A 27,789-nucleotide genomic window follows, 5' to 3' on the forward strand; every position below is an offset into this window, starting at 1 on the left:
TCCCGCCCCGCCTGCCCGTCCTGCCGGCCCGGCGCGCCGCGGCCCCGCCGCCGGAAAGATGCTGCCCCTCTCCATCAAAGACGATGAGTACAAGCCGCCCAGGCTTAATCTGCTCAGGAAGGTGTCGGGCTGGTTCAGGTGAGTAGCCCAGGCCAGGCCAGGCCGGGCGCTGCTGGCGCGGCGGCCGAGCTCCCGTGGAGGGGCTCTGCTGGTTGGTGCCGAGGCGCCCGGGCCGCCGGGCTAGCGGCTGCGGCCTCCTGGCGCTGTACCGGCGGCCGGTGACCCGCGGTGTGCTCCGTGCGCAGGTCTATCCTGGCGGACAAGACTTCCCGCAACCTCTTCTCCTTCCTCTGTCTCAACCTCTCCTTCGCCTTCGTGGAGCTGCTCTACGGCATCTGGAGTAACAGGTAACCGGGGCGGGGGCGCGGCGGGGCGAGCGCGGCTGCAGCGCGCAGGAAGCGGCGCGTCCCGCCCGGCCAGTGCCACGTCTCCTCTCGGCGGGGCCGGGCCTCCTGGCCCGCCGTTCGGAAGGGCCGCTTGGCAGAGCTTTGGGGACCCCTGGAGAGCTTCCCCCGACCGGGACCGCTCTCGTGGGCAGCACCCGGCGCCGCCTCCCCTCTGCCGGGTCCCGGCGATGCGGCGGAGGCGCTCCGGCCGGGGGGCGCGACTCGGCGCGTTGCGGAGGAATGCTGTTTGGAGTGGCTGTTATGCTCGGTGCTTTGCTGAGGAGGAAGCTTGGCCTTGGCCCCATTTACGGGACTCGGGGGCTGTAGCTGCTGCTTTGCCACAGAGATTCTCTGCTACTGGGGAGTGTGGCTTCATCCGTAGGTTGATATCTGGATATCGCTGCCTAAAACATCCATGTCTCGAGGGAGAAACAGGATTTGACACATCCTTGTGTAGCTGAGTGGTACTTTACATAGCACAAAAATTCACTAGAGTGAAAAAAAAGAGACTTGAGTAAACTGCTACTGAAAAATCTGTAGCAAAATAAATGCAGAATAACTTCAGTACTGGTGTACAGTGTAAAGGTAAAGAACAGGCAATGGTGCTAGTATTTCTGTCATGCTTCATTGGCAATAGAGTAGTTGTCTTATGATGATATTTCAGTCTGTGTTAATAGTTCAGTTCAGAGTGAACTGGCGTGGAAATGTCATTTAAGTCCTCCTTACCAAAAGCTGTAATATGGACATAAATTACTGGAACTCTTAAGAGTCCTGAGTGAATGCAGTGATGTGGATTTGGAAATGGTTGCATCCTAATATTTGCAGTGTTGTTCTGAATCTCTCAAATGACACTATAAAATCCTCAACTTTGATTACAGTAGTTGTTACTGTGGCACCAGATAGTCTGTGCCCATGACAGCACTGCATGCTATCTTGGTAGATAGACCATTTTGAATGTGTTTGGTTTTGGCTTTTATGTTCATTCACTTTGCAGTTGTTTGAGGGTTATTAAATGCATAGTCTGTCTATTTGAGTATGGATTTTTTTTTCTAATAACTCAGCAGATGTAAATATTTTTCTTAGGTGTTCTGATATAAAGACCATTGTGTTCATGTGACTTTGTTCTGATGTCTCTCTTTTAAACATAACAATTTTTTTTTTTTGTAGTGTGACCTTAAAAAGTCCTGTATATGAGATAACTAAACTGAGAAACTTTAATGACACTCACAAAACTTTGTCACTGAAGAATATGGCATACTGGAATTCAGAAGACACTTATTTTTGTTCATTCTTGAGATTAAGAATTAGGATTTACTGCATAGCCATTAATTGAACTTTTTGTTTATATTTCAAGTCACTTGTTTTGGGTATCTCTAAGTCTAGATTTTGGCCTAGAACAAAACAGGGTCTTAGCAAGTACCTCTTTAGTAGAGAGGGGTAGCAGAGAATATGATGAGGAATGTCTGCACTCAAAGCAGACAGGTCATGCCTTGGAAAAGTGAACATGTAACAAGCAAACAAGGAGCCCTATAGGGAGAATCAGTTTGTCATTTTGAAGAGGCAGTTCCATTGCTCCTCACATGAGAAATTCTCCTGAGCTTCTTTTTGCCAAATAGATTGTTTTCTGAACTCAGCAAAGATTGTTGTCCAAATGCTTCTTGAGCTCTGTCAGGCTTGGTGATTTGACTACTTCCCTGGGGAGCCTGTTGCAGTGCTCAGCCACCCTGTGGCTGAAACACCTTTTCCTAATGCCTGGTCTAACCCTCCCCTACTCAGCTTCATGCCTTTTCCTGGAGTTCTGTCACTGGTCACGAGTTTGCTGGCTGAGAGCTTGTTTGCTTGTTTAAGGTTGAAATTTGCTACATGTGCACATTTGTTTAATTTGATGTTAAACTAAGTCAGCTGTGGAAGTGTCTTTATTTAGACACTGTGTTTGAGTACAGGGTTTCTACTAGTTTATATTCTGGATGATGTGTTTGGTTCTACAGGAGTTCTTGCATGCATCCCATGTTGCTGCTGGTTCACTGTATTGGTTGTTGACTGAATCGCTTGATCGCTTTGCACCCATTTTTTCTAAGATTTTGTTACTTTACAGGTCACTTTAAAAAAGCCTCAGATGAAATGAGATTGGTCTCTTACCAGGCTTTCTGCCATTTGTGCAGCTCAATGTCTTGTAGCTGTACCTATGATACAGAGCGTGGTTATGCTGTGAGGTGAATTGCATTGCAAATGCAGTCTGCTGACCCTGCTGATAAATCCACGTGCCTCTGGCCACCTGGAATTGTTAGCTTAGGTCTTGAAAGCAGCACAGCTGTATTGGTGTTGCACTTAAGGTAAGTCTCGCCTTAGTGAGATTTGCAGGTGTGAGCACAGTGCCATGGTAACTTGCTGCATTATTTCTGGTTCTAGAACTTGTATGGGATTTTGTTAGAGTAGCAGTCCTTATACAATTATCTTTCCCAGAAGGTTCTAGTAAAAAAAAAAAAGGAACAAAAAACCACCAAAACACAATCCCCTCAGAAAGCAGTAGCTCTCTCTGCTTAGCAATGCTTGTTCCTTCCATTTCACAATCAGTACAACTTAGGGTTACTGTCACTAATTACCTTCTACCTGAGTACTTGATGTGCTTTGTGGTGGGTTTTTTCCTCACTGGATCTTCCTAACTGCTCAGAACCAAACCTAAAATGAGCTGTTTCCATAAATATGTTGCCTGATTTTGGGGAGGAGGAAGATGTGCCAAAACCCTTGAAGAATTCGATGGCGAATTCCATTTTGCTGCTTCACAGGCATCCAGCGTATGGGTCTTGTTTTGAAGTTTGTTCAGAACAGCTTCATCTCTCCTGCTTTGGTGGCTACAGCACCTGAGGACAATATACCATGCCATCATCCCTCTGCCTTAAATTTTATAGTTGTGTGTATGTATAACTCTGTATGTTAAAGTATATATGTCCATAAAGTATATATATAAATATATAGAGCAAGACACTTGGTCTTTCCTCTCCTTCAAACCCACTTCTTCCCCTGTTGAGTGTTCAATCTGAAACACTTAAGATTAATCTTTTAATTGTTTTCAGTAAGGCTGAAATAGTTTGGTTATGTGAAGTGGTTGGAACTTTGGCTAATGAAACTTTGTATTTGACTTCAATGTGAATATGTGTCTATCCTCTAGAACTTGTTAAACCAGTAATTGCTTCTTGTGCTTCAGTTTTCACGGGCTGAGTTGTACATGTAATTATTCTTGGATAACAAAAGTACTGGGAAAATGGAACTTTTGGGACTGTTGATTAACAATTGCTCAACAGTACCTCTCTATCAAATGTCTTGTAAAATATGAAGCATTGTTTTTTTGTTTCAATGCACACGATTCCCTGCAGACTTACAGAACCTGTTCATGAGTAATTTGATAAACTTTGGCAGCACTTGTGTGTGGTGTTAACCCCAGTTTACCTATAGCCTACAAACTGATACAAGTTCTACTGACTGGCTAACTCATGAACTAATTTAAGTAGCTTTGAACCTCTTAGCATGCTGGTTCACTTTAACTGTGTTTCTCAGTCAAGATTGACAAACAATTGTGCACTGGTCTTTGAAATAAGATTTAAGATGTGGTCTCTCAGCCTCCAATTCCTTCAGCCTCTAGATCTGAGAGGTGTGTATCTCCCAGTCACTGCCTTGCCACTGCTAAGGCAAAGATTTAAAGTTGAATTATGTTGATGAGAGATGTGCCTGTGGGTACATCTACTCCAGGGATATTGGTTTGTGTCTGTGGAAACCACTTTTCACTATCACCAAAATCATACGCTAGGAAGATTTTTTTGCCAAGCACTTTTCCAAAGTGTCTTCTCCAAAGCTGATCAAAGCACTTTTGGCATCATATTTGTGTTGATGATGAAGCGTGGATTTCTCCTCTGTGCTAGCAAAACCATGCCTGAAGGTTAGAAACACAGTGTATTCTGCTAGTGTGTAAAAGATTGATGTCTGCGGGGTTTATTTCATACTCAACATGTAGCATGTGGAACATAACCCTTTTCTCCTGTTCTCTTTCAGTTTAGGTCTGATATCAGATTCTTTTCATATGTTTTTTGACTGTACTGCTCTATTGGCTGGATTAGCAGCTTCAGTTATTTCAAAATGGAGGTCAAATGATGCTTTCTCATATGGGTAAGAAACTTCAGGCTGTTACCTTAATGTATTATAGTAAATGCTTAGGCAGTTATTTTGTTATTTTTCACTTACAAACAAAAGCTTTTTGCTGAACATGGAAAAACTATGTTGAAAGTGAGGGTTTTTTAAGGTGATCTATGTAAACACCTAAGTTAATAGAAATATGAAGGCATTGCTTTTAGGGAGGAGGTTTATCACTTCCAAGATCTCTCTGATCATACTAGTGGAAACAAGAGGGCAGAAAGTTGCCCTGCATTGCTGTGTATTGATGACACCCATGAAGAGCAGGCAGCCACATCCTGGGTTTGTCCTCACGGTGCAGTGAGGAGCATTACAGGGATTCCCAGACTGCTGGTGTCCCACTCCTCCTTTGGAACAGAAAGTTACAACTGAAAGGAGCCAGGTCTCAGTGATGCTGCATTGGAGATTATAAGCCATGACTCTTGGAAGCAGCAGGATTTGGGAGCTGTGACAGCCATCCTCAGGGCTGAGGTGTGTCATCCCAGACTGCCCTTGGTGGATTTATCTGCTGCAGCTGGCCTGACAGGCACTTGGTTCCACTGACCATGGTAGCTGTGCCCTGTAAAACAATACTGGTGGTACCATGTTATCAATTGGTAATACTGATTAACAGCAAATGAGTTGTAACAGGGGCATTACCCATAGCATTATTGACCTGTCAGCATTTAGCTTCAGCTGCTTTGCTTAAGTGTGAATCATATATTTTGGAACTTAAAGCACAGTTTAATTTAGGTGGAAGCTCCAGTGTGCATAGAAATCAATTTAGAGAGAATCGTACCATGAACTAATTGCAGTGAAAGCATCTTCTGTATTAATTACTGCTGAGCATTTAAACAGCTGGTGTTCCATTTATCAGAGAGCAGCCACACTTTATTAAAGTCTGATGTTTGGCACATTGAAATGACTTATTATTCTAACCTGGCCATTTGTTATTGTCAAAATTTGATGTTTGAAATAAATAATTTCTACTTAAAACTTGCTGAAAATCCACCTTCTAGAGGGGAAGCACATTAATACATGTCTGTTTGATATTGAATATAACTTAACATGAGAAAACTTTGATTAGGTTTCATGTGCTTATCTTAGTTTGTGGCTTCCAAATTACATTTATACCATAACTTTTTGAGTAGACATAATCTTAAATGGAAAGATTTTGACATACTGAAAGATTTCTTTCATCTAGATCAGAGAATGGCTGATCTGGATCTAGCAGTTTCTGTCAAAGTACAGTGTGGTCAGTTTTATATATTCATCCATACTTTATATGCCATCTTTCATTTAGCAAATTTGGTGTAATATAACTGTTTGAGAACTGGAAGATTGCACTCCAGTCCCTTAAGTTCTAATTTTCAGCATTTAAATGAAAGTGGTAATATCTGCTATTACTTTTTTTTTGTTTCTTGCAGTTATGTTCGAGCAGAAGTACTTGCTGGTTTCGTAAATGGCTTATTCCTCATCTTTACAGCATTCTTCATTTTTTCTGAAGGTGTTGAGGTATGTTATGAAATCAATTACACTATTCCATTCTATAATTAATATGGATAAACATTTCTGGTTTTAATAGGAATACATTATTGAAATTAATTAATTGAAAATTTAAATTATGCTCATAATTGATTAGAAACCCGTGATTTGAACAGAGAATGGGGCCATCTGAAGTTGCTGTTGAATGACAGCAATCCAGCTTTTTCAGTTTATCTGTACTAGCTTCTTAAACAGTGTATTTTGTTTATGTGTAAAGATTCTGTGAGATGGAGCCTGTCCTTTTTTTAAAGCCAGTTAAGGATGTCTTAGAAAGATCTTCACTTCTCATTGGTAAAGAACAAATGAGGCCCAGAAAGAAAGGCCCAAACTAGTCATTAAGAGCAGAGAAGTTACTCATAAGTAACATGCTGAGAAGTTGAACCAGCTTGGTAAAGAAAGAACACTGTTCTCCAAATCTCGAAGTCTGGTATAAATGGCAATTAGTAATAGCTTAAACTTTTACAAGGGTTTTCTTCTTGCATTTTTTTTACATGATGGTTCATGTAATAATTTCAAGATTGAAATTTAGACATTAAGGGCAACATCAAGGATTAAGAGTAAAGCTGATAACTATTCCTAATCAGCTTGAATTAATGCTTATACTTTTTAACGGGAAATACACTATAAATTTGTTTAGAGTTCTAGTTCAGAGTAAGTCTATTGAGTTTTTCATTTATTAACAGAGAATTGGGAAGAATTTTTTCTACATTGATAGGCTTGCAAATACTTCAAAACCAGTTGAAACTGGGCTGAAATTGCCTAAAAGGCTGGGAAAACTTCAAATCTAGAAACGAGCAAAACTTACTAGAAAAATTAAAAACTGTGACAGAGTCAAGGGTAATACTGAAACATCATTCGCTTCCTGCTGATCTCAGCTCCCATGCTAATAGTCTCTTTGCTTGTGATGGTAACTTTCTCTCAGTTACTTCAAAATTTTACTGTGCTAAGTGTTCTATTGTCTTGCTGTTTACTGCCTATGTCTTTGATCCTTGTGGAGAGATAGTGAATGTTTTTCTTCTCTGTCAGTAGTCATTTACACTCCTCAACACTTAGCTTCAGAAGCAAATTTTATTAGGTCTATAGTGTCTCATTGAGAAAGAAATTCCAGAGGAAGTAGGATAAAAAAGAATTGGAGAAAATCAATCTAGATTTGAGAATTTTGAAAAAATGTCATAATTTGTTCTGAGTCTTCATTTCATTTCCCTCATTGCCTCATCTCTCTAAGAAGAAAGGAAGAAATGGCATTCTAGACTCTTAGAAGTCTTATAGGTGACTTAAGCAATCTACATACTGCAACAAACCTAAATGTTTTCAGATGGGGTTGAGCCACATCCCACAGCATAACCAAATCTTATGATAAAACTGAGCTAGACTCTCAGAATATTCTACTGTACTTTCACAGCTTTAATAATAGAACTTTATTTTCAGACACTGAGAGTTGGTCTGTGTATCATCCCAAAAACTGGAAGTCCTGAGTAATTTTTAATTATGTCTATATATATGTTATGTATAAGAATGCTCCTGTATCTAAGTAGTTTTGTGGTGCCTTTTAATAATGTAAAGGAATTGTAAAACTCTACATTTGCTTTTTGGTTTGTTTCATGTTTTTTTTAATTTTTTTTTTTTTAGAGAGCCCTTGAGCCTCCCGATGTGCATCATGAGAGACTTCTTCCTGTTTCTATACTGGGATTCATTGTAAATCTGATAGGAATATTTGTTTTTCAGCATGGAGGTCATGGGCATTCCCACAGCTCTGGTAGGATGTAACTTCAGTACTGTTTCCTTTCTTGGCAGCCAGTGTTCCAGGGCCTTATGCCCCAGTGAGAGCTCCAGAATTACGTTTGATGTCTTGTTAATGACAACCCTAGCCAAGTGTGTATGTGACCTATTGCTATGTTGGCTTTGGTGTTTTGTTACCAGCCCTGGTATGCCACTGTTGTACTTCTCATGAAACACCTAGGAGTCCAGAAACTGCTTTCTGGAGTTAATGCACTCTCCTGCACTTATTGAAAGAGATTTGCAGAGCATCTTTTTGGTCAGATTTAAGCTGGGCTTAGGCAAGGTACTGACTGGAAAATTTAGAAACCAAATTTTGAACCAAATTTAGAAACCAATTTGAACCAAATTTTAAGCATGAGATGATTCTGCCTCAGATTCTACGCTCAGCTTAGTGCCCTTTGAGTTGAAATGCAGAATTTATTTGCCTAAATACACATGGTAAACTCTCTCGGGTTTTTTTTGCAAAGCCTGTGGGCCTCTCTTTGAGCTTAACATATAAACTTACATAGACTGGTGGGGGAACATAGTCTTTGGTCTTCAAGCAGCAATATAAGCTTGAATTTTTAATCTGCAAATGACAGTCAATTTCTGCTTTCTTAAAACAATATTTTTGATGTTCTTTTATCTAATGAAGTGTACATTTTTCAAATTGTACTAGGAGACTAGCACAAGTCTCAAAAGTGGGAATGTATACTAGGTTCTCAAACCTAGTATATTTTAGGTATCTATCTATCTATATCTATATATAGATATATAAAATATGTCTGCACAGCAGAGCCACAGATGACAAACACTTTGTGTTAAGTTTCTTATTTAAAGCCATCCCTTAAGATGACCTAAAAGATTGAATAGGTTTTGAGTAGCTGAGAAGCAAATATAAGTGTACTTTTACTCATCCTTTATGTATTCATAAATTAACTCTGATGCTGTTATTTGTTTATAGGGCATGAGCACAGTCATTCTCTGTTTAACGGTGGTCTCAGCCATGGGCACAGTCACAAAGATCATGGACACAGCCATGAACATAAACATTCCCATGGACACACTCATGGTCACGGCCATGGACACTCTCATGGTCAGGATTATTGTCATGGTAAGTACTGAGTTGATATCATAGACCATCCTGACTCAATGTAAATCTGCAATTAATAACTTACTGAAAAATAAAAGGAGTGTGTTGTCAGCTTGTTGTGATCATACATGGAAGGAGCTTCATTAAATGTCTAGTATGCTCTGCCACCATCATGTTTTGGGACTCATTTTGTGTTTCACTTGCAGTAATTTCAGTGTTAGTTTTTAAAGATTTTGCTTTACCTCTGGTTTTTGAGTGTGCACTGTAATGTTGTGTGTTGGCAAAAGTTGGAACAGCTGTATGCTATTGCAATGTAGTGAAATTAGTTATCAGGTACCTTGTTTCAATTTTTTCATTAAAATCACTTGACAAAGTTGAGTTGTTTTGCTACTGTTCTCCATTTGTACATTTGTTCTCCATAATTTTACAGCTCAAGATATTAGAAAAAATTAACCAGTGAACTTTGGCTACTTATGGATTGATAGTTGTACTTGGTTTGTGACCTCAAATAAGACTTTTCCCATTTTGTATAGTTGTAATCTGTTTTAAGGTGGTTATGGAAAAGATGCTTGTTGTGTTAGGTATGCTGAAATCTTTTCCATGAAGGCAAACAATCTGAGAAGAGACATTCATGTCAAATATGGTCAGTAGCCTTCACTATGGGAGAAGAGGATGTGTAGGTAGCACCTATTTGAAACAATGCAAATGAAAGCCTCGTGGTAATGCAGGGTTGTCAGTCCTTCCTGCCTAAGCCATAAGATCTGATGTGATTCAAAATGTGCACATTCAGAGCAGGGAATAGTGTGGGAACTGGCAGACAGGAGGTGACAAAGAGTATAAAAATATTTACTTGTCTCTTCCTTGCTATTCTTAGAAAATTGGCATTTGTCTTCCAGTAGATCTCCTGGAATTTGGTTGGAAAGCAGCAGATCCCTGCTTCTGCCTCTAACTTGCCTTCCGGGCCCCCACCCTGGCAGTGAATGTAGCTATCTGTCTAGAGCAGTTTGATATTCAAATCAGCTGTTGTGTCAATTATTGTGTATCTTCACTAGAAGCCTTTTATTATCATTTAACAAGTTTTTCTTAAAATATCTTTCAGGTTAATGCTACAGAGGCATTAATCTGCTTGGGTGAGAGATCCAAGTCTTATCCTTGTTTTTTTACATTAAGTTTAAATGCTTGCTTAAGTGAAGTATTTCTGGTTAGCAAATTTATTTGAACCTACTCTTCTCATTTCTATTCATGGCTTGTTTTCTTGAGGGGTCTTATTTTGCTATGTACTAGCAAGGTCTTACCTCTCCATTTGTTTTAATTAAGAACAAATGTAGATGATTTATATATACACCTATGTAGAAATCTATTGCGTAAAGGGATTTTTTATTTAAAAAAATGGATTTTAGACTTAATTGCTGCGTTAAAAAACAATAGCTTGAGTAAAAGCTGGTCATTGGGAGCAGCCTGTCTGTCCAAGACATTCCTGAAAGGAAGAGTGTAACAGAACGGCCAATAGAGAGAGCTTTTGTCTAGGTTAATGTGTCAATAATTGCCTTCACAGATGACCATTCCCTTGAAGTAATGGCTGGATCCAGCAAACAGATTTTACAAGGTACAATAGAATAAGTATGATGCTTTATTTGTTTTATCACAGTCTGCCTGCCTGGGTCTGTCACACCTCTGTTTTAGAGGGTTCCTCTGGATAAATGCCACGTTTTTCTTAAAGGAGCTTTTTAATGAAGTTCCATTCTCCCTGTAAACAGCTCTGCTGTATCCTGTGCAGGACTAGGTGTTGAGACATTCACAGAAGTCTAAATGTAATGAACTGTCAACAAAGTTTAAAAGAGACATCCCAAAAGCTGGGATTCAGCTTCTGTTATCAATGCTAAAAAATCAATGAAAAACTAGAAAAGAGTGGTTAAAAGCAGAAACCTAAGGAGCCTAATTGCAATATATGTTCTGTAACATGAAGATGCAGATTGATATAAAGAGTACCTGAGCTCAAAACTTGCATTTCATCAAGCTCTTAGAGTTGGTTTAGAGCAGATGGTAATGCTTCTAAATTTCCTGAAGTAGTATTGAAGTCCCTGATCTCCTGAGCATTAGTTATGGATAAATTAGATGTTGGTTTTGAGCTTTGGTTGGCTGTTTGTTGGTTTTATTTTGCTTTTTTTAAATGTTCAGAAGTTAAGGGGAAACAATTATTAGATGTAGGAGGTAGTAATTATTTGGCATACCCAAATGTATGTAGGGTTTTCTCTTACTGGATGATGGTTTGGCTTGTTTGTAATCCTTGAGAAGGAGCATTTACAAGTTCTTCCAAAATTTACAGTACACTGTATTGTGTATATGTATACTCAGTACTTCAGTTGAAGACATTTGAAAGTCAGCCTTTTTGTAAAAGACTCATTTTAATTGAAGTATATTTAAAAGATCTGATTTTATTTTTATTTTTCAATACTGAGGGAAAAACCTGAGCAAGTTTACTGTGAAGACAGTCACTGTCAAGACAATCACTCACAAGCAATCACATCCCACCAGCAGATCAGTGCCTAGGGAAGTCTGAGCAGCAGAAAGACAACACTAGTGTTATTGGGGAGCATGGTGTTGGATGGTATGAAATGCCCCTCTGGTCCATCTGGATCAGCTGGCCTGGCTGTGCCCTCCCAGCATCTTGCTCACCCCAGCCTTCCTGCTGTGGGGTCATGAGAAACAGAAGGCCCTGATGCAGGCTGCTGTGGAGAAACCCAGCTCTGTCCCAGCCAGACCCAGTAGAAATGCACACTTGGAGAAATCCCTAAAGAGCTGGTTTATAGTGGTGTGTTGTTTTTAGAAGAGGGGATTTCCTGTCTGGAGAATTGCTTTCAAAAAGCTGTTTCTGAATGACTTCCAGTCACTGCCAGCAGAGAGCTCCAAAGGCTAAACTTTGACTAGTATGTGTTTCTTTGTACTTGAAGGAAGTGTTATTCTTCAGAATAAGAGTAAGGCTTCTCATGTATTGTTTAATTCTCAAAATTATTTGTCTTGGATTTCTTTGCCAAATAACTTCTAGAAGGTGTTGTCAATTAGCACATGTGGAAGCTTTGCAGAGCTGTTTCTGTTAACACTCTATCCCTCTTCTACAGACCTCACTGCTGTAGGCATCAGGGAATATGAGTTTCTGTACTATAATAAGGGTGAACATTGGATGAAGCAAGTCTGGCTGCAGCTGTTAATCACTGTTCAAGTTAATAGCCTTGCCATAAAATGCCCAATACTGCTAAGTGCATAACAAAATGTAAATTCTTCAGATGGCCCATATTCTACAAATACCTCAAAATGTTTGTTTGACCCAAAACTGACCACAAATTTAAAAAGTATAGATCATATTATGTAGTTCTTGAGACTTCTTTTTGTACAACATCTCTGAAATGCTCCATTAGCTTTAAGAACAGCAAGTTGTAATGGTGTCACTTGATCTCTTACAGGTGTATTTCTGCACATTGTGGCAGACACACTGGGAAGTATTGGTGTAATCATATCTGCTATACTGATGCAGAACTATGGTCTAATGATAGCAGATCCTATTTGTTCAATGCTGATAGCACTACTTATAGGTGTAAGGTAAGTGTTGCTATCACTGGTATTTGGTAGGATTTTTTATGTTAGTTACAGCAGATATTGCAGCTCAGAAGAAAAAAGGCTTTTGTTATGCTAACGACTTACAACATTTGCTTTTCTTCCAAGAGTGGTGTGTTACCTCTGTTCTGTACAGTCATTCTGGTGAGCTCTTACATGAACTATCTCTTCCTTTTTCTACAGCTACAACTTTCCTTCTTAAATCTGCATTTTGTCCTTCTTTGCATAGTACTACAAAAATGTCTTTCAGGTTCAAACTGTAGAAAGCTTCATCTCTGTATTTAGCACATGCTTATATAAACCAATGTACTCCAGTAAATGGAGCAGAATGGTTTCAGGCAACTGCTGGCACAGGATGTGCCCTTTTCCTTCACAAATCAAGGCTGCTAGGTTTTGATTTTGTTTTCTTATATCAACAAGAACTGTCTTTTACTTTGCATTTGCACTCTGAGATACCTTTACTCCTTTTAAGATCTGATGGAAATGCTTCACGTACTCCTGGATTTCACAGTTGCTTCTTACCAAGATCACTGTGAATGTGAAGCTGCTTGGATTAGACTGGTCGAGCAAATATTTCATTGAGTGATGTTACGAGACTTTTTTGGCAGCAGTTTCAATGGTGCCATAGGGCAGTGTGCCACAACTCCAGTTACAACCTAATAACTCAACATCTTTGTCTGTTCAGCAGTGGTGAGTGTCATCTGATGAACTGCAGCTACTTCTGCTCATACCATGTATGGCTTGTTTATGGCTTGTGCATGGCAGCATTCACAGGATTATTGATGTGAATCTCCCTGCTCGTCAAAGTAGGGCAGCAGGCTTCAGACACAACACCCACAGAAATGTTTGTGCTAGAAATCACTATTAAATCAACACTTTAATTTGAACTTCAGAGATTTTGACTTCAATATTCTGTAATTTCATAAATGACAAATTATTACAAACTACTTCTAGTACTGAAATCTCAAAAAATGGGAAAGAAAATGTGCAAGTTTCCAAGGGGGAAGAAACTATTGCTGAGGTACAGGTAATAGCTGAGTAAAAGGTTTCCATACACTTTGTATTTTAAGGGTCCAGCTTTGTGTGCAGAAGAAGATATCCCATGAATGACAATTCAGTTTTTTTTCCATTCTTACAGTAGTTAAAATTACACTGAATTCCATAATAGAGGTGTCATAATAATGCTGTTTATAGGTTTTCTAGCACAGATAGAAGGAACATTTGAGACCCATGTTTTATGCTGAAAATGCCGGAAAAGTTCACTGTTTGATGTGTCTTTTGATCTTAGGCCACACTTCAGCCTATAACATTATTTTGTGGGTCCACAGTGTTACAAATGATCAGTAGAATGGTTTTGCTATCAGTGCAGTCAGCTGCATCATAGTTGATAGAAGCGAGCCTGCATTTCTTGCCATCTGACACATCCTGGCACATCAGTGGAGCCAACATTAATTGCAGGGTTGGCTGGTTTTGTGTTGATATTTTATTTGTCTTCTAAACAGCCCAACAGACTGAACTATTGATGGTTTTGCTTGAAATGCACTTTAGGATCATGAACATTACTGGCAGTTTCAGATGGTGGTTGAGAACTTGAGTCCCTTTCTGTGGTGTTTGATTTTAGTAATCTTCATTTACACCTCTGGACATAAAAGCACTGTTAATTTTGCCTTATTCTTCACAATGCTGTGTTTGAAGTGTCCTTTAAGAGTTAGTGCAAAAGGATTTTCAGATTTTCCCACAACGTGGTCTTCTGTAACAGTAATATGGGAGCCCAGGTGATTCTTGCTGGGATATGTAATAGTCTTGTAGTTAATCTTTTAAAGTCATCTAAATCTAACCCAGAGGGAAAAAACTACTGAAGTTCTGTGAAATTCAAAATTTGAGGGGAATAACATTGCAAAAATACTTGAAATTGCTAATGGCTAGAGCTGTGTCTAGTTGGGGGAGGGATATTAGGGTATTGAGGTTTATTTGTTTGGGGTTTTTTAATTGTCTGTCTCCTCATGGGATACTTGTGGGTTTGAGGTGGGAAGGACTGGGATGTTCAATTTATAGTACAGGAGCTGCTGTCAATTTCTGTGTGCCCATTTGAAACCTTAATAAGTAATTTTTGGGGTAAATTTGGCTTCAGATTAGATAATTGTCTTTGACAAATATTCATTTTAAACAGATTTTGTTTGTGTCCCTTTTACTGTTAAACCAACTTTGATAAGGTAGAGTGGAGTAAGAGTAGGTGTGTGCCTCAACAAGCAGACCCCATTCATGTGTGTTTAAAAATCAGTATCTGTTCTGTAATCAAGATCTTTGTGGCTGTAATAAAAGAAGCATAGTTTTGAGCCAGAGATGCAACAGCCAGTCTGAAAGTTTTTGAAAGTCATTCAAAAGTTTTTAGAGACTTTGCCCTAATTGGAACTGTATCCTCCAAGTTACTGCTTAATGGTCTGACTTAGAGAGTCTGCAGGGTATGAGTAGGGGGTAGGTTAGGTCCAGGACTTCTGTTTCTCTGTTGTTTTCTTAGGGTGTTTTGTTGCTGTGGGGTTTTTTTAGTTTGGTTCTCTTTAGGTTTTGTTTTCATTTTTTAATCTGTATCCTTTGTATACTTTTGTATACAAGGAAGGAATAAAGGCAGAGCAGAAATCCTTGTTGCCTTTTATGGAACTGTGTCTGGTGAACCAGTAGAATATCAAAGCTATTGCATGAGAATGCAGAGGAAGATCATTGCTCTTAATCCAGGATTGCTTGTGTCTGTGTGAAATAACTGTTCATGGCTTTTATATTGAGGGTTTGCTTGCTTCAGTGCTGGGCAGCTCTCTCTGGTTTATTCGAGCCTTGCCTGCTGCTATTAGTGAGTCTTCTCTGTTCAGGTTTCTGAAATGATGGCCACACTTGCTGAAGAAATCATAAAAATACCTGCATAAGATGACTGAGAATCTCACTGGTGCAGGGTAAAGCTGTACAGACTCCACCTGATAACCTGTTTTGCCTTGTGTATGTGCAGAGGGGTTAAGCAATGCTTCTTCAGAGAAGTCAGGCAGTGCTTTTAAATCAAATGGTTGAGCCTTCTTGCAGACAACATCTTTAATTAGTGCAAATTGTCAGCTGCTGACACAGTTGCTGTGTTGCTCCTGTGATCCTTTGCTAAGGGTGCTCTAGGGTGATATTCTCTGCCTAACTCCTCATGAGTTAGCACAGAACATTCTGACTGCACAGTGAAAATCCTGTGTGGGATCTGAATTTTCCTGGATGCAACCACTAATATCTGATGACTCTTTCTTCGATTACTCTGTACTATTTCATGCAAGTAAAGCATAAATGGGACATGCTTAAAATAGAGAAGTCTGTTTTACCAGCATTTTAATTTTTTTTAACAAAAGCTTAAATATTTCATTGTAGTTTACACTGACACTGTTTAAGTTTTTTCCAAAGTGTTGTCTGCATAATTATATGTGCCTTGAATCAATAAACAATTTCCCAAGTCTCTGAACTGTTTTTAATACTCACTAGTTTTTAACATTACTCATTTAGCTTTTAACATTAGTATTCTAAGCCTTATTCTGAAATGTTGAAGCAATTTTAGTATTTTAGTCAGCTATGTGAAACTGGTCGCCACGCAAAAGCCACAACTCTGGTATAAATCAAGTTTGTCCTAAACCACTATTAGACCCACATGTTTCTAGAAAGGCACAGTAGACTCAATCTGATACTAGATTGTACAGAGCATGCAGACTGCATATTAAGTGGTCAAAGAAATGAGGCAATTTACTTCAGTCATTTAGTGAAGTTGTTTCCATGGGTTACATAATTTTTTGCATAAAATCTTGAGCTGCTTGGACATGATATAATATGAAAGAGCTTTGGGGGAGGGTGTGCCAGTATCATTTGAAGCCTTTCATGTTTGGGGCATACCAGTATAAAAAAAATACTTTTTTAAATTAAGTGCTTAATTCCTTAAGATTCAGAAGGAATTTTCTATAGCAAAACTCCTCCAAACTAGCGTGTTTGTTGTTGGTGTTATTTTAAGCCATTATTGCTAAATGTCAAGCACTACCTTTATTTACAGGGTAATGGTACCTGCCAGCCTTGCTTGAGAGTCAAGGTACTACATTGTAGGTACTACAGCAATGTTTGCTTACCTTCCACACGACCTGTCACAAATACCCCCTATTTTCTTACTGCTGAGAGCCCTGAATGAATTTCCTGCTGCACTCTGAGGTCCATGTGTGTCTGAAGGGTTCTTTAACTGGAATTATTTTCAGCTTTGCAGTCCAAGGTCCTGACAATGCTGGGGTCTTGCTGGCTGTGCCTACAGAAACAGTGGCATAAACAGGATGGCACTGGAATGGGCATGAGTGTTATCTGAATGTGATTCAGGTTAAATAAGAGTTTGATGCTTTCACTCTTAACTTTTAATCAGTCAGGCTGGATTTATCAGATTTATGTCAGTAGTGAGTTCATTTTGATTTGTTTGAGCGCCTTTCACTTGTGCACCAGTGCATGTGTAGATGTGATGTGCTGTAACAATAGCTGCCTTTGCTTTTCTGGCTTTTGTAGAGGGTATGTTTTTATCCAAATCTTGCTGTGTTCCTCTTTCAAATTTTATTGTCTTGTAAAAGAGTGTGATATTTTACTTTAAGTACTTGGTAATCAGAAAGCAATGGAATTGTGTCTGCTTTAATAGCAGAGCTTAGTGACTGCTAATGCATGTGAAGCTTTCCAGTTGATGAGAATTCAGCATTATTTGTTTTCCTCAATAGTCTTTTAAATTAAAACAAACAAGGGGGGAAGCACCAGTGCAATAGTTGCTGTGCAGGCGGCCACTATTTTTTTCACTAATGACTAAGCCAAAGAAAAGAGAAAGCTTGGTCAAAATCTCTAACTGTATTTTCAGCCAGCTTGGTTTTGTCATCTTCCCTTATGCTTTCTTCAGTCACATGAAGTGGAACTGATATTTCTAGGGCCTGCTAGTGATGAGGTAATACTGGTTTTACTTAATGCTTGAAAAAGAGCATACTCTGTGGAGTTTTGGTTTTTAAATTAAAGGTTTTGTACTTAAGTAGTATGCATGAAACAATGGAAAACATCAGGCATCGTAAAACTGGATTCTGTTGTTTGTTGTGTGTTAGTTGGGCTTACAGTAAGGTACCATGTGAGCTAGCATATCCCTTTGGATGCAGAGGGGCATCCATGGCTGCCTGTGCTCTGAGCAGCATTTGGGAGGGCCTGTCACATCACTGCAGCTGGCTTTTGGCTTTTCAGCTTTGCAAAAGATAAACTTTGTATCTCAGAGCTGGCTCTTAAGATACAGGAAGAAGGTGTGACCTGGGATATGCTTCAACTTTCACCAACAGTATCAAGCCACATCCTGATTTACCTCTATTCTTTGGACTTTCAAGATATCCTTGTTTCATAGCCCATCTCTTCAAATCTAATTTACAATTAATTTCTCTTCCATCTGATAATGTACATCAGTGTTATTAGTGTATATAAGTTGTACAAATTAGACATTTGTGTTAGCTTTCTTTCATGGCTATTCTCACTCTTAGTGGTATGTTTCAATTATAAGGGAGACTACTACATTCTCTATTCCTTTAGTTGTTTCCTGGGAAAAAAAAATGCAGCCTGTATGTGTGTGGTTTTTGAAACCTTTGGGTGCATATGCTAGACAGGCCTTGTTAAATTTATGGGAATGGAATAGTGTTCAAAATTCTTGCATTCACTTTCCATCCTGAACTTGTGTATTTCAAGGTTTTTTTTAAGAAACAAACCTGCATTTTAAATAGGAAGTTAAACTGAAATCAATTCATCAGTGGAGTGTGTTGGCAGCTCCAGCTCCCTTTGATGTAATGCTTGTGACATGAACATTATTTAGTGAGATGGGTCCATTAATAAGAGAACCCTTTTTCCCTAAACTTCTGTAATGCACTGTAGAATGTGACACTCCAATTAAGCTTTCTTTAGACAGATTGACAGTTATTGCATTGCTAAATGTTTGTCTTGGTGACAGGTCTAGTTTAGGCAGCTCCGCTTGCCCCTAATTGCTTCTTCCTATTTCTGAACCGATGCCTTGGTGGCAGTGCAAACGTGGGAGGCCATGTGCTGGAGGGCACCAGGCAGTGAATTTGGCTGGAACAACCATTGTGTCTGCAAGAAGGCTCAATTTTAGGGTGCTGTTTTTTCCAAGAGTCACGCAGCCTCTCGCTCCCTCCCACCCTGGCCAAGGTGTAGCCAGGGACTGAGCTGAGCAGTCCATCAGCCAGCACTGCCCCGTGTTCAAATGGAAACTTTTAAAAAGTGATTAGGTCATCTGTTCACATCTGCAAATACGCAGCTGCTCTGTGCCATGCATTCCACATCACTTCATGAGATTTTAATCAAAGGTTCTGCAGTGTCCTTTAACAACTGGTCCAGTTAATCTCTTACAAATGTTTCAGGTGTGCTTTTAATCCCATAACTCCATGTACTGCAGCTGTGATGCCAGTGCTGAACTCTGAAATGAAGCTTGCAGTTTCTGCAATATATAATCACTTTCAGTCCAGAATGTTAGGTGACTTGCATGTTCTTGAAATTAAATTGCTATTTCAGCTTTACTGTTGAGCTATAGATATTTGTCATCCACTTGAAAATTTTAGAATGCTCGACTGAACCAGACATGATGCACTACTCCTAAACAAAAAATATCATCATGCTGAATACTTAGTAAGAGTATGACCTGTTAGTGGTAGCTTCAGGGTATAGGCTTACTGCTCTCCTGGTTTTATTAAAAAACAAAAAGTAATAATAATAAAAAAGGGTATTAAATGTCTTCTTAGTTTGCTGATTAAACAAGACCATTTGGCCAGGAGGGAACCTCTAATTGCTTCCAAATGTTTAACCCTTGAGCTTGGATGAGACCCTACATTTAGTTCACTTCAAGAATATGCCAAGTTGTCTGTTTCTGACAAAATAACTGTGTTGTTGCTGGTCTGTTCCACACTAATTTTGTTTTATGATTACCCCATTATTATCTTAGTTCATAAGAAAAATATGCCTTAAACCAAACACAAAAGCAAACCCAATTTCAGTTGAGTATTTTTATGGTTGCTTGCGAATGATTAGCCACTGAAGTTGGTTTTGAGCTATACAGCTGCTTTGTTGTATAACTTCCAAGACACCAAGAGATTTCATCTCCAGTCCCGTGATTAAACCATTAATCTTTTGTGACTGGCCACCAGTTGACTCTGGAAACCATGGGGGAGAAATAATCTTGCCTTTGATAGGACATCATAGCAATTTTGTCAATCCTTTTATTTTCTCTACTGGGTTTTCACGGTGGCTTTCTCAGCTTCTGATGGAAGAACTAGAGAAAAATTTCTCAGCATTAAGGAATCTTAGGTTGCTCCTTGCACCTTTTGAAAATGTAATAATAGCTAATTTCCTTTTTTCTTTCTAGTATTGTTCCACTTTTAAAAGAGTCCATTGGGATTTTGATGCAGCGAACTCCTCCTTCCCTGGAAAATGCCCTGCCTCAGTGCTACCAGAGGGTGAGCTCTTAAGCTGTTTTTGCTCTGACTGATCAAGCTGCTGACTGACTGAGCCTCAGCTGTGTGTATGAGGATATTTTATGATGTTTTTCCATTAAAAGGAATGATTTTATGATGTTTTGCCAGTCAAAGGTACCCTAGAATACACAAATGGAGGTACCAGTTTAATTGTTTCCCAGAGTCCTAAACTGCATGTAGCTTCACCTCAGTTTGTGTTTTAAAAATTTCCTGCGTTAGTTCAGAAAAATAGATCCTGAAGCTATTCCTCCCAAAGTACTTCATGCTTATACATAACATTGGAAGTGTATTTATAAGAATACAAAGATTACTCTGGATTTGACCTATTCTCCTACTTAACTTTTCTATTAGTATGCCATGAAGTGCCTTTGCAAAGTTAATATAAAGCACTTGAATGAGTGCTGCCTTTCCTTGGGAGTTACAGGTTATAATCATCACATGGAGGGTTTGCTGAAAGTGGAAAGAGGAAAAAACAAAGGGATTGGCAGGACACATCTAAGCCCTCACAAAATTGTAAATAATATATGAATATATTTCTGTTAAAGTTAGAATCTCACAAATTGTTTCATGGCAGAATTCGCACATTTGCAAAAAGGGCAGTTTTAACTGGATGCCATCTCAAATCCAGTAACTGAATTTCTCTCATGAACACCTCTATTTTCAGAATTGGTTTCAGTAAAATATATGTAGAATGTAAATGCAGCAGGGTACAAAATCTCAACACATACAGAAAATCATGACACGGACACAAATCCGTATGTTTTCATCTTCCTTACAATAACTGAGATAGTAATAAAAAATTTTGGTGAAAGATGACAAAATGCACAGTGAACTTGAAGTAAAAGAATGCATTGGCTTTTATAATACTTTCTGTAAAAAACCATAGTACAGAAAAATATTTTCTGAAATACACTTTCTAAAATTTGCCTCTATTTCTAGGTGCAGCAGTTGCAAGGAGTCTACAGTTTACATGATCCACATTTCTGGACCCTCTGTACTGATGTTTACATAGGGACTTTGAAGTTACTAGTAGCTCCTGATGCTGATGGGAGGTGGATTCTAAGCCAGACTCACAATATTTTTACTCAGGTATGTCTTGTCAGTGGAAATCACATCTCAAAGTGTAAATTGCTTGATGTGACATTGTAATTCTTATCAAGAAAGGTTTCTTTTGAGAAAGAAAGTATTTCTGAGTTTGGTATCTGTTTTGAAAAGCTTCCCTGCTCCAGCTACATAGAACAATTTCAAAATACTCAGTTGTGTAGATGGAATTACTGTACCTCTCTGCATTACTTTTTTATGCCACTTTATGGCATGTATCAAATGGGGTTGATCTATATTGACCTATAAGGAACTAAGAAAACAGATGAGGCTTCTCTTAGGATAGAGTTTCTCACCACAGACTGGACCTACTCAGGCTTTTCACTGCATTGGCAGCTTGCCCATGTGGTGGCTTTCTGGATAGGTTCATAATATAGAACTGGTTTGAACAACAAGTCCCATGTCACACTCTTGTGCTTAGCTCCATTTTAAACTGACAGTTTTTCAAGCAGCTTGCTTTTCAGGAAGTTAAACTGGCACAAAAGAAAGTAAAAATTGCTTTTGTGCAGCTTCACGTGTGGCAGTTATTTAGGATGAATCAGAAGAGGTAATGCAGCAAAGCTAATGTTAATACATCATTATGTGTGTGCACTTGACTTGGGGAAGAACTCCTTACTCACCTGGTGTTCTCTGAGTGATGTGCTAAATGTGGAGATGAATTACAGAAAAATAAGTTGTTTAGGTTTTTTGCTAGGTCACTTACTGTTGTGGGCTGATGTTCAGGACAGGAAACTGCTTTGGCTTGACAGCAATTTTAACCCTCCTTCCCTTTTCCACAGGCGGGAGTAAGGCAGCTTTACATACAGATTGATGTTGCAGCCATGTAGTCAGTTTCTGGAATGGTGCTGTTGGACCAAAGTTTTCTTCAGTACTGTACTGGTGTAGCAACAGTTCTTGAGACAGAGCCTGCCTCCACCACGTCTGGAATTGACTGAATAGATTTCTGCCCTCGTGCTACAGAGGAAGTTCACTTCTAAGGAGTAAATATTGAATGAATGTTATGGACTTTGGGTCTTGTTTTTTCTGGGGCCCCTAAACTTGTAAGTTTTTGAGGGTTTTTTTACTTAATAAGATTGTGGTACTGGAAACCCTGTCATGTCTTCAGTAAAGCTGCTGAAACCACTGCTCATTCCCATAAAACCAGTGTTATCGGCAATTGGAAACTTGTTTTGTAGACAATGTCACGACAGCTGACATGCTTCAATATAATTGTATGTTTGTACAATTGTTTGTACTTTGCAAACTTAATGAACCAAACCATATTGGGTTTTCAAAGTGCCTTTTATATCAGGAGAGCTATTTGCCAGCATAAATATGGAGCATCAAAGGGTTTTACTACTTTTACAAATAATCTTGTATGCAGTCTGATTATTTACTAGTGATGTATGCGGGGGGGTGTGTGTACTTACATAACTGTAGATGTTAGACTTCCATTATACTTGCATCTTACCAGACAGAAAAATTCTAAATGTAAAAGACAAAGCTGTTTTGAAGAGACTTGCTTCTGAGACAAGCTGGTATTTTGTTGCACGTATTGTGAAAATTATTTTAGTCCAAATATTAGATTGAACTCCAATTCTGAGTCTCTTCATACTGTTGAGAGTAATAAGACATTACATGATGTTGCTCATGTTCAGTCACTTAAACAATGGGCAGTTGAATGTAGATGCTGGTGATGGAAGCAACGCTTGAAGTTTTTTATTTTCCAAATTATGTCGTGGAAAAAAAGTAACTCTTGAAATTGTGAAAGGTTAAGTCTCCTTGATTTTAATAGGTTGTTATAATTTTTATTAAAGTCATCAAGTTCAAGTTTTGCCTTTCCAAATATTGAAAATATTTGTTTCTGGCAGTTACACCCGAAATGGAAATAAGGGCCACTTCTCATGCTGTTTTAGCTTATGCTTTTCCTAGGCTGACAAATCTTATATCTTTGACAATTTTACTGCAGCCTTGTATGTTTTCACTGGGGAGAAAATTCTCGGTGCAGTAAGGGTTGTTAGATTGTTGTTTTTGTTTGTTTGTTTTTTTTTTCCAGAAATATTCTTCTGTCATATATTTTCTAGCATTTGTAATCATTTTACTCAGAGATCTGAGTGTCACTTTCAAAAGCAATTTGCTGTGTTTGTGATAGTTCCACTGTGCTGTAGTAGTTCACTTAGTCATGGAAGACTTTTTAAGAGGACATTTTACAAACAGAACATGGTGAAGTAAAAAGCAATACAGCATTTTTCTGAGAAGTCTTAGCTGCCACTGATTGATATGGATTTTATGTTTATTTTGGTCAGAGGTAATACTAAAATCAAGGCCCTGAGAAGCTTACAATGTCCATGTAGTAAGTGCTAGGCACTATGAAATTACTGAAGATTGATTTGCAGAAATGGTTTGTTTGCCACTGATACTGTTGAATCCATCACAGACATGAAGTTTCTTGCATTCATTCTGTTGTTCCTATGTAACACCTGATTGCTTTTTATGTGAAAACAACAACACTTGCCAAATTTGATGGTGGTTCCTGAATTTTCCAGTTGAGATATTGAAACATGAATGTTGTTTTTGTCCAGATCTTGGGGTGTACTCTTGTGCTTAGAACTGGAAAACGGGTGTAAAAAAAAAGGCAGTACAAAGGCACCTATAATACTGGTTTTAATCTTTGCTGTCTCTTCCAGTCTTCAGATCCTCCATTGCCATTTCCGATGCTGTTTGCTTTCCCAGGGACACAGGCGCAGAGCGCCCTCCCAGCCGGCTGCATGTTCCACGTCTCTTTCCTGGCCTCCTGCCTGGCACTTTGTCAGGCTCTCTCCCTGCCCCACCTGGCAGTGCCAGGCCCAGAGTTCCTGACTGCAAGATGGAAGTTACACGGCACAGGGTGGGGTGCAGGAATCTGTTGAGCAGATTGGAGTGCTGCAGTTTGAGATACTCTGTGCATGTATGTTCAGAGAAGGTGATGAAAACCCGCTTGTGATTATAGGGTGGAGGTGCTGTTTTGTAGTGTGGTGCATACAGACTGCTGCTTGCTGGCTGCCAGCAGGACTTCCTCATTTTTTAAGAGTTACTATTACGGCTATTTGAGGCTAGAGAAGATCAACTATATCACTTTATAGGCAAGCACCAGACAGATTCATTGCAATTGTGTCATGATCCAAGAGTAAGCTTTGGTTTAAGTGATCTTTACACCAGCACGTTTCAGGACTGACTGTTCCTGGACTTGTTGAAATGCTGTAGTGCTGCCCAAGTCGCTGAGCTTGGCCTCTATTTTAGCTTCTTAATGAAAAGACAACTGCTACTATTTGTTTCCAAGTGAGAACCTGGCAGAGTGGCTGTTTGTTTGATGGTGGTGATGGTGTTCTTTTAAATGCACATTTGCGAAATTTTTTGTATGGAAAATGGAGTGAAAAAGCCTATAAGCCTGTTAAAATTACACAACAATTTTAATAGCTTTTGATAATTGTTTCTGCTTATTATGATTTAGCTGATTGTTGGACGCCTATGTTCAACTCTGAGTTTTCTAGCCAAGCAAGATAGCAATTCATTATGTTTAAACATTTACAGTAAGAAATATATCATTTGTTTGTCAAATATAATTGGGGATAGTGTAGGGAAGTCAGATTCAAAACAGACTAGCCTTTTTAGGCTTTCTGAAAAAGGGTAAGCATCACAAAATTCTACAAACACAGTGTATGACATGTTCAGTCAGTAACTGCAGTCACATGTAGTATGTCAGTAAACAAGGGACATCTGATATTTTTTTCACCTAAGGGGATACTTGCTCAGGTTTTAGAAGAGTACAAATCATGCAGTTGAAAGCAAAAGCGCAACTTTCCTTACCCTGAGAGCCAAAGCACCATTATTTGTGTTTTGCTGATTACTTAACACTGGCTGCTTATGTAACACTTTGCTATTGACACTTTATTGGAGATGCAAGGCAGGATTTAAACAAAGACTTGTGTGAATGACTGGCATCCAGAGATGGGTGAATGGCTACAGATCATGTGCTGAAACTCAGCCTCCTGGTATCCACTACTGAATTTGGAATCAAGTTTTCAAAGTGTGGTTTTCTCATGTTTTCATGTAGCTGATATTTACTGTGGGGTTACTGGTCTGTCTTTGTGGGTTATTTTTTTCAATGACTGAAACCAGTAACTTAAAACCCTATTGTTCAAAGACCAAGCCTGCAAACTGCATGATTTTTACCACACCTACAAAAAAATAAGAAGATAAAACAAATGTTACAGAGTGTCTGTATAAAAATGCCTCAGTGTTTTTTGGGCTAAATAACAGTGGAAGAAAACTTCTCTTATGAATATGCACAGTAAGGACTGGTCCTTTACAGGCTAATCTGGTAAGTACACAGCTCTGGATAGACTGGCTCCTTTCATCGGGGGGGCCCTACAGAGAGCAGAGTTACTCGTGTGATTTGCTAAGCTGAGATGAAAAGTAAATAAACGACTTTGCTTTTTATGTAATAATCCCTACTAAAGCAAAAGTTCAGTTGCATCATTAGTAAAAACTGCTGACACTATTTTTACACAAAAATTGAAGCTGCTACTACTACTAAAATGGACCTTAGTGACTTAACATTCTTAATTTACTTTTTCTTAAAGATGTAAAGCTGGGTTTAAAGGTGAAGGAAAATTAATGGTTTCTCTTTTTTTGAAGTGTTTGAAGTGAACCTGTTCTGGGAATGTAAACACGATACAAGAGGAGAGAATCTGCTGCTGAACTGCAGTTTTCCATCATCTGCACATAGCATGCAAACAAGTTGTAAAGTCCATGGCTTTTTTTTCGCAGTGCAGACTGCAGTTACACAGTGCAGATTTTCAGTTGCATGCTTTTATAAAATGCAAACCCTTATCTTTCTTCATGACACAAAGTCTTTAAATACCAGTTCAGAGCAACAATTTTAGTTAATAATTAAACCCTGTCCTGTTTTCTCCAGCAGCCATTAGATTGCTATGATTCTTGATTATCCCACTATTTTAAGCAGGATTTTTTTATATAATCTCTCTGATCCTCAATACTGACTCAGTAGCTAATTCCTCCTTTACACTTCCGTGAAAATCCTTATCTGCAGGTTGCTGAGGTTCCTTTTTGGATTTGTCCCCCGTTCAGGCTTTGTTGCACTGCCCATGCCTGTGGGCACTTCCTTGGCCAGACTCTGCTATAATGTGAAGCGAAGCCAGCCATGCTGGGCCTGGCATGCAAAGACTGAGTCTTGCTGTGTGCAAATACTGCTCAACCTACTTATCTGTTTCAGTGAGCCACAAAAGGTTCCTGCCTATGTGGTAATTTGGCTGAAATAATGTGTAAAAAGAGCTGGGTATTTCACTTCCCATGTGCATTGGAGCCTCTCACATGTATGCTGGGATCTTGTACAAGAGTTAAGTGAATCACTACAGTATCTTGGCTGAAGTGTGAAATAATGTGAATGAAGCAATTGCCAAAATCATCCCTGGCAGCATACAGCATATTGCTTGCCTTTACCTTTACATTACAGGAAATACTCTTAGCAGTGAGCTTCAGTTCAATAGCAAAGTGTGTCAAAGTACCTGTGAAGAGATCAGGCAGGTAACACAAGGCAGCTCACTAAAATTCTGAAGATGATGTATGATTTTGTTCTGGAATGCTAATGTTAGTAGCTTAGCCACGGCTTGTCCCAAGTGCAATATTAAGAAATTTTTAATGTAATCTTTTCTACTTGAATACAGTCTATATAAAATGTTAAATATCCTATATTGCTGAAAAGATATGGGATCAAATTTCTTTCCAATAAATGTTCAGTTTAAAAAAATAATGCATACAGGTCTGCTTTGTTTTCACCATACTGTGAAGAATAGTTGAAATAGCAACCATCATCATCTACAAACTGATTTTAAAGAGAATTCTTGCAGTCTGTTTGCTGAGACTTGGCTGGAGGTTAATTGTGGTTGCTGCAGTTGAGTCTAGCCCTTCATAAATGCTAGCATTAACATATGAAGAAATCCAGTTCTACTTTAAGTTGCAGTCTTCTGAACTAAGAAATTCTGTGCAGCTTCTCCCCCTTTCACCAGCTGTCCAAAGGGAAAGTTCTTGGTTGTCTTTGGTTTAGAGCATTCTCACCTGCCTGTATTTACTCTCCCAAGGCAAAGATGGACACAGACCTAACAGGTTTTGCACACTAATGTTTTCTGTTGGTAAGAGAACTCCTAAGTTTCTGCACAATTTAGCATCTAATGCACTTAAACAACGCATGCAGTCGATTTGGTTAATGCACTACAGCAAGTGATGCCACACAGATACCTGGTACTCTTCTTATCCTAGTCAGCAGCCCAAGACTGGTGTGGATGTCAATGATCTGAATCAAGCGTTTAGAAGTTTCTGGAAGTGTCTGCAGGGTAGAGTCTGATACCAGCAGGTGCAGTTTGCAGCCTCAGGTAAAAGCAGGTCCGTGTTCCTGCAGTGTTGTCCTCTGAAGAAATATAGAGTCTAACTACAGTTAGACAAGTCTTAAATAGTCGCAGGAATATTTTATGCTGTTATGCAATTGAAGATGGAA

At 39.0% G+C, this 27,789-nt stretch overlaps 1 protein-coding gene across 3 annotated transcripts; it reads left to right on the top strand.

The window, feature by feature from the left end:
- Positions 1-4: 4 nt before the first annotated feature.
- On the top strand, positions 5-27,785 carry SLC30A7 (solute carrier family 30 member 7). Of its 3 annotated transcripts, none has more exons than XM_041421901.1 (11): positions 5-138; positions 306-407; positions 4,494-4,607; positions 6,038-6,125; positions 7,785-7,911; positions 8,878-9,027; positions 10,562-10,612; positions 12,468-12,603; positions 20,048-20,138; positions 21,096-21,245; positions 22,037-27,785. In XM_041421901.1, exons 1-11 carry the CDS (start codon positions 59-61, stop codon positions 22,082-22,084), a joined length of 1,137 nt encoding a protein of 378 aa, XP_041277835.1. In that variant the 5' UTR covers positions 5-58; the 3' UTR covers positions 22,085-27,785. The 3 variants fall into 3 exon arrangements, with proteins under 3 accessions (XP_041277835.1, XP_041277837.1, XP_041277838.1); XM_041421903.1 differs by having other exon boundaries at positions 4,499-4,607; XM_041421904.1 differs by lacking the exons at positions 5-138; positions 306-407 and adding an exon at positions 2,572-2,779.
- Positions 27,786-27,789: the final 4 nt, after the last annotated feature.

Source organism: Onychostruthus taczanowskii, unplaced genomic scaffold (assembly GCF_017590055.1).
Source record: "Onychostruthus taczanowskii isolate IOZ18803 unplaced genomic scaffold, ASM1759005v1 scaffold7, whole genome shotgun sequence".
In the NCBI taxonomy this organism is placed as follows: Eukaryota; Metazoa; Chordata; class Aves; order Passeriformes; family Passeridae; genus Onychostruthus; species Onychostruthus taczanowskii.